This window comes from Garra rufa, chromosome 7 (assembly GCF_049309525.1).
Source record: "Garra rufa chromosome 7, GarRuf1.0, whole genome shotgun sequence".
Taxonomy (NCBI): Eukaryota; Metazoa; Chordata; class Actinopteri; order Cypriniformes; family Cyprinidae; genus Garra; species Garra rufa.
The window spans coordinates 38,468,204-38,475,498 of NC_133367.1; the positions used below are offsets into that span (position 1 = coordinate 38,468,204).

Genomic DNA, 7,295 nt, shown 5'->3' on the forward strand with positions numbered 1-7,295 from the left:
ATCCTGTTAGACTGGATCTACCCCTATATTTGCATCTACTTTAAGCAGGAACAGTTCAAGTCTCTGGAGTTATACTCGATATTCTTGATACTCATACATCACAGTTGTCTAGAAAGGTGGACTTTAAATGGAAATTATACATATGCTCTTGTACACGTAAATACCTTAATATAAAAATAAAGATATTTTAGACTTTTACAATTTTACACTTGTAAGGAATTGCCTATAGAAGGAGCAACTGGAAACTCTTTGACTCTGTTGATCCATCTCTCAGCAGTATGGGTAAGAAAACAACATCTGATATTTTGCATTGCTATATGAGGCTTGTTCTTTTGTTGCAATGTACAGTGTATTTATAAATTTAAGAATGGTTCTTCTGTGTTTATTTTAGATCACTGCCTGACCATTGTGTTATTTGGAAACTCTGATGCAGTCCAGTTTCAACACGATAATATTCTACTTGGAGAAATACAACCAAATATCGAAAATGTTACAATATCCAGGACTATTCCTTTGCAGATGAAGAAATCAGGGCATCACGTCTCAGTGATCAACCTAATTGGCATTCATGAAACTGCACTTGATCTGAATTCCCTGACTGCTCAACTAGTGAATGAAAATGAAATAATCGCCTTTGTTTTTGTTGTGCGACTGGGCCATTTAACAGATGCTGATAAAATGGGCATTGAGTGGCTTCAGAGAGTATTTGGTGATGGAGTTCTTCAGTTTGCAATGATTCTCTTCACCTATGAGAGCCAGGAAGAGTCTGACTCTATAATAGATGATCTGAAGAAAAACTCTTCTCTGGAGCGGCTGATTGAGAAATGTGGAGGAAGATATCACACCTGCAACATGAACATGAACAACAAGTCAGAGATTAGACATCTAATAATCAGCATTGAGCATCTGTTTATTGATAATAAACAGGAACGCTACACTATTGAGACATACAACACAGTATTAAACAGGACATGTCAAAGTGGTAAGAACACGGATTTGGTTTCACTGATGTTATGATGGTTCTCTGACATGTTTATTTGCCCCTTACCCTAACATTTTCATTCATGATTCAGTGATTGTACTTGTAACAGATATTCAGCTGAGTCAAGATTGTTATAAAATAAAACTTAAATGTTATAAAATAAAACTGAAAACCAAGAACATCAAAATCAATGAACAGATTGGACTAGTATAACACTGATATATACTCATATGAGACTAAGGAAACTGCAGTCATATTAGTCTTCAACAAAAACATTTTGCGTTATTGTTTAATTTTTGGAAATTAATTTACGTATATATTTTAATATATATCTTACCTTCTTTCACAAGCTCATCCCACAATTATTGAAAAGAGTATGGACTACTCCTCACCAATTGAGACAAGAAAGACAGATCAGGTAAGTGTTGAGTGTAATGTAAAAATAGAACATGAAAAGGAAGTTAACAAGAATTTCATGAATGTAGACAAACAGCTTATAGAAGTTTTTTAACCAAGTGCAGGGGCGCTGCTAAGGGGGGCGGGGGAGGGGTTGGGGAGTAAGGACAATTCTAAGGGCCCATGACCTCTAGCGGCCCCCAGAGTCCTGCTTTGGTGTGGTAAGGGGGTTGGGGGGCATATGGCATTTGTCATAGGGCACAAAATTGCGAGCAGAGCCCCTGGCCAAGTGATTCCTTATCACAAAGTTTCACTTGACCTATTATGTTTTTGGAACTATCTAGTATAGATGCTGATAATTGTAATGCAAAGAGTCTTGCTTATCTAACAAACAAACAAAAAGCCACATGTTAATCTTGAATAAATATCGTTGTGCACATTTTGGGCCAGATTTACTAACAGCTTGTGTCAGTACAATCTTTTTTCCCTTTAATACACAAAATGTATGCGAGGAAAGTATAAAAATGAGTCACACAACACAATTACTAACGTTCATCAACTTACTGATATTTGCGGCATTATTTAATAGCATGTCTTAAAACAGGCGATAATTTGTGCTGCTTCTGGTAGATTGCACTCATTATGGAAAAGATTTGGCTGCATCTGTGCTCTTTGATGTGTGCATTGTCAGTAAATCATACGCATAATTTTCCCCTCCCATCTGTGTTTTTATAGCATTGCGCTCTAACGCTAATTTGCCCTGTTTAGTAAATCTGGCCCTTTATCTGTCACATGAACTACTTTCCAAAAACAGCTAATCATGTGCACACATAGTTTGTTAATAAGCATAGTTGGCAGCAATTCACTGTAAAAAAGTTTTCACCAGTTTCAACGTAAAAACTTAAGTTTAGCAGCTGCCTAAAGATTTTAAGTTAAATCAACTTAAGTCATTTAAATTCACAAGTTATATCAACTCATTTTTTATTGTAATAAGTTAAAATGACTTGTAGTTTTAGGCTGATTTAACTCAAAAACGTAAGGCAGCTGCTGAACTTAGGTTTTTAAGTTGAATCTGGTGAAAACTTTTTACAGTGTACCTTTAAATAAATAAATATTATACATAAAATGTTAACAATATTAAAACAAAATGTTGTAGGCTAATTGCTTGTTTATTTTCCAGGGAGAGACCCGATCAATAGATAGTGTGAGACTGAATCAAAACAAAAGAAATGGCAAGAAGAAAGAAGTAGAGAATCTATTTCAAAGACTCCATCTTAATAACAGGAACCCCTTTAAACTAAGAGCTGCAGATGTTCTTCAACTAACTGCTCATTCATTACACTCTCATGAGTCTTGTGCTGATGAGGACCTTGTTCAGACTTTCCTACAAAAACTACTGATGATGAACTACAGAGCAAGATACATTAAAACTAAAGAGACCAATAAGCAGCATGACAGACCACAAACAAACAGTGACTTATTTAATGGTGATGCCGATATTTTTAAAGAAATGTCACTGTTTTCTCAAGGAAAAAGCAAGAAAATTGCTATTCACCCGATGGATGTTCAGATGGCTGTGTTTCATTGTGCTGATAGTTTCCTAAAGCAGCTGATGGTGACTAAACTGTCTCAGTGTCAGTATGCTCTGCCTCTACTTGTTCCTGATCCATTCACACAAGAGATTGAGTTTCCTCTTTGGACATTCAGACAAATCAGCAAGAGCTGGAAGATAAAAGATGCCAAAGAAGAAATCAGTAAAATCCAGTCTATCTGGAAGGCAGAAACACCTATGGTGGCTTTCTTTAGGTTTGGCTCACTGTCCTCATCTAAATCTCAGCTGATAAACAGTCTGATCAATGACAAACACAACACATTCTTCCACAGGAACTGCCCAGGCAGCAGCAAAACCAGACTACTGATGGATGGAGTGGTGGAGATCGCCTGGTACTGCCCCTCTGGAAAAGACACAGATAAATTCTCTCAGTGTGTTGCGTTCTGTAACCTTCATGGTGATGCAGGAGGCCATGAGAAACAGCTGCAGATCCTCACTGAAATGGCCTCAGTCAATGTTGTTATTCTACCACGACTTGACCGGAATAACAAGAGTGGAGAACAGATCCAACAACTGTACAAGGACAGAAAGCCACTTATTTGTCTTTTCACGGAAGATGAATGTAGTGTAACTGAGATGAGAAATGGGAAATACAAAATTGGATTAAAAGACAGAAATCAGTCAGATGTATCTGAAGACCTTGAACAAGCTATAAATGAATGCCTATCATTGTTATCGCCAGAATCGTTGTCTATTTTTAGACTTGATATGTCGAAATACTCATTTATCAGAGTAGATGAGAAATATAATGACGACTGCAGTAAAGGAAAAACAGATGCACAGAAGATAATGAAACTACTGAAGGATAAAAATCTAACAGAAATCAAAAAATCATTTCTTCCCTGTCAGGGGACACTGTGGCATCAGTGGTGTGCAAAAAACAAAGAACTACATCGATCTCAGGGAAATGAACTAGAAATGAAAATAAAACAAGAGATGAAGAAAATACGTGAACAGCAGCATGTGTTGGACATTGGTGAGTTTATGAAGTTGTTTATTACAGAAATGAATTCACAATCTCTAAATGAGAAGATATTTTTTCTAAAATGGCTTGCAATCCTCCTGGATGAATATACCTCAGCTGACCTTTCTGCTCTACATTACAAGTATGATAAAAAGTGGTCAGAAGTCTTAAAACTGAAAGAGAAAAATGAAATAACTGAGCAACAGATAGCACCAAATTTGACAGATGAACAAACAGAACTTGATAAGATATCAAAAGCACTTCAAGCTGCAACCTTTGGCTTGGAGCACATCCTGAGGGAGATCGGTCAGATCTATGAATCGTGTAAATCAGTCAATAAGAACAAGGAAGGCCTGCCGTGTGATTTTTCTTCTCTCCCGAGTCTTGCAGCAGAGATGATGATCTCTGGATTTCCACTGGAGCTGATGGATGGAGATGCTGCTCATGTTCCTGTGGTCTGGGTTACTGCTGTTCTAGATCAACTCATACAGAAACTGGGAGACAAGAGAGTCTTTGTGCTGTCAGTTTTAGGGATTCAGAGCTCTGGGAAATCCACTATGCTGAACGCCATGTTTGGACTGCAGTTTGCCGTCAGTGCTGGCAGATGCACAAGAGGAGCTTTTATGCAGCTGGTCAGAATTTCAGATGAGATGAAAACAAAAGAACAGCTGAAATTTGACTATATTCTGGTTGTTGATACTGAGGGGCTTCGTGCTCTAGAACTATCTGGAAGGTCAACAAGACATCAGGACAATGAATTGGCCACATTTGTTGTTGGTCTTGGTAATCTAACATTGATAAATATCTTTGGAGAAAACCCATCAGAGCTGCAGGACATTCTTCAGATCGTTGTTCAGGCCTTCATGAGGATGAAAAAGGTCAGACTGAATCCAAGCTGCATGTTTGTTCATCAGAATGTTTCAGAAGTCACAGCTGGACAGAAAAACATGGATGGAAGGAGACGACTGCAGCAGACACTGGATGAAATGACAAAACTTGCTGCTAAAGGTGAAGTCTGTGATGCCGAATGTTTCAATGATGTCATTACTTTTGATATACAGAAGGATGTGAAATATTTTGCACAGCTTTGGGAGGGAAGTCCACCAATGGCACCACCAAATCCATCATACTGTGAAAACATCCAAGAGCTAAAGACAGCTTTTTTTTGTCATGCCTCAAAATCATATGGTTTAGAGCTGACGCACCTTAAACACCGTATTAATGATCTCTGGAGGGCTTTACTGAATGAACGATTTGTGTTCAGCTTCAGAAATGCTCTGGAAATTGCAACATACCGAAAACTGGAGACTGAATACAGCAAGTGGTCCTGGAGTCTCCGCAGAACTATGCTGGATATAGAGAACAAACTCTATAACAAAATAGAAAATGAAGCAATTAATACAGTTTCAGAAATTGATCTTCAAGAGAACCTAAATGTGAAAAATGAAGAAGTAGAAAAATCAATGTCAGAATTTTTTGAGAAAGACAAAGATAAAGATATACTGATACAGTGGAAAATATCATTCTATATCAAAATCAAAGATCTTCGAGAAAATATTGTGAGAGAAACAACGAGGAAATTGAGTGAGATTCTTCAGCAGCGAGATATGAAGAAAAGGATTGATGCTCAGAGAACACATCATGAAAATGATCTCTTGGAAAAGAGCAAAGAACTTGCAATAAAACTCAAAGACAAAGCAAATGATGAAACAATCCTGAAAAAAGAGTTTGAAAAGTTTTGGGAAGAGTGTGTTAATAAGATTACTGCAGAAACTCCTCCAATCAAAGACATTAATGTATTAAAAGACATGAAGGAAATCCTCAGTAACTATGAAAGTGTCAGACTAAACGACTGGACAAGCTGTGATATTTTCACTGTGCCACATTATTCAGATTATATACAGAAACTCAGAGGAGTTACAGGACATGCCGTCAGATCCGCAAAACTGACGTTTGAGGTTGAATCCCAAATAAAAAACTTAGTCAGTGACATTGCCCAACATTCAGACAAAACAATTATGTCATATAACATTTCAAAGACCGGTTACAACAAAACCTACATTCAGGAACTTGCTGAATATATCAAAGCAAGAGTAATGGATTATGAGCAAGGATTCAGGAACTTTGTGTTCAAGAAGGAATTTTATATGGATTTGGCCATGTCCATCTGTAAGAGAATAAACAAGGTAATTACTGACCAACACAAAAGGTTCAGGGAAGCCAATGATCCTGTTTTATACTTTGAACAGAAGAGCAAAGAGTACTATAGTATTTTCCAGAAATACTGTCAAGGTGCAACATCAGCCGCTATTTTTGGGGAGATCATCTGTCAGAAACTGAAAGAGCCCATTCAAAACAGTGTCTACAAAAATACTTCCAGAGATTTGACTAATGAAATTCAAATGAACTGTGAATCACTAAATGGAAACAGATCTAAACTAGAGAAACACATCCTCAAGACTCTGGCTGAACAGGAAGATTTTGACAAGTACATTAAATACTTTAACTATCCCAGAGACCACTTAAAGAGTTTCATCAAAGATGAAGTCAGTCAGTACATCACTGATAAGTTTGAAGCTAGTGTTCGCCCCAAGATGAAGAAGAACATTGAACTTCTGCAGCAGAAGATCATGAAAGCAGCTCAAAAAGCGACTGCAGTGGTCAACACAACCAGTGGAGATGTTCAGAAGTGGCTAAATGATTTCACACTGCAGCTCTCTGATGTGCTGATATTCTCTGTAAAAGTCTTCAGTGGAGTCAGTCATGAAGGAATTGATGATTTCAAGCTCCTAGAAGATGTGATAAGCAAATTACTTGGTTCAGTATCATCTGAAATACAGCATAAATTCAGCACAAAGACATTTCCAGAAAATCTGGAACAGATGGACAGACCAGATGAGATTCTGATTGATCATCTCTGTCAGTGCTGCTGGGTTCAGTGTCCGTTCTGTGCAGCTACCTGCACCAACACAATAGAAAACCATTCTGGAGATCACAGTGTACCTTTTCATCGAGTCGATGGACTCACTGGTAGCTGTTATGATGAAACAGAGTGTCTCGGTGCAGATTTTTGCACAAATTTAATGAGAACTGGTAAAATGTTCTATACAGGTCAGTGGTTTCTGTGCAGAGAATATAGAAAAGCAGGAAATGTTTATGCAGAGTGGAGCATCACTCCTGATTTCTCAGAGTTGCCATATTGGAAGTGGTTTGTGTGCAGATTTCAGGAAGATCTGGAAAAATACTTTGAGAAAACATTCCACATGTGGGATGTGATTTCATATGAATGGAGCCAATACTCAAAAGAGCAAGCTATCAAGAGTTTGGATGAATACATCTAA

At 37.6% G+C, this 7,295-nt stretch overlaps 1 protein-coding gene across 1 annotated transcript in view; it reads left to right on the plus strand.

The window, feature by feature from the left end:
• The window catches only part of LOC141338154 (interferon-induced very large GTPase 1-like), a 9,413-nt gene extending 2,118 nt beyond the window's left edge, over window positions 1-7,295 (plus strand). Inside the window, exons 2-4 of the mRNA XM_073843713.1 lie at window positions 230-282; window positions 392-999; window positions 2,559-7,295. Of these exons, the coding sequence (XP_073699814.1) occupies window positions 230-282; window positions 392-999; window positions 2,559-7,295 (5,398 nt within the window). The remainder of the gene's footprint in view (window positions 1-229; window positions 283-391; window positions 1,000-2,558) is intronic.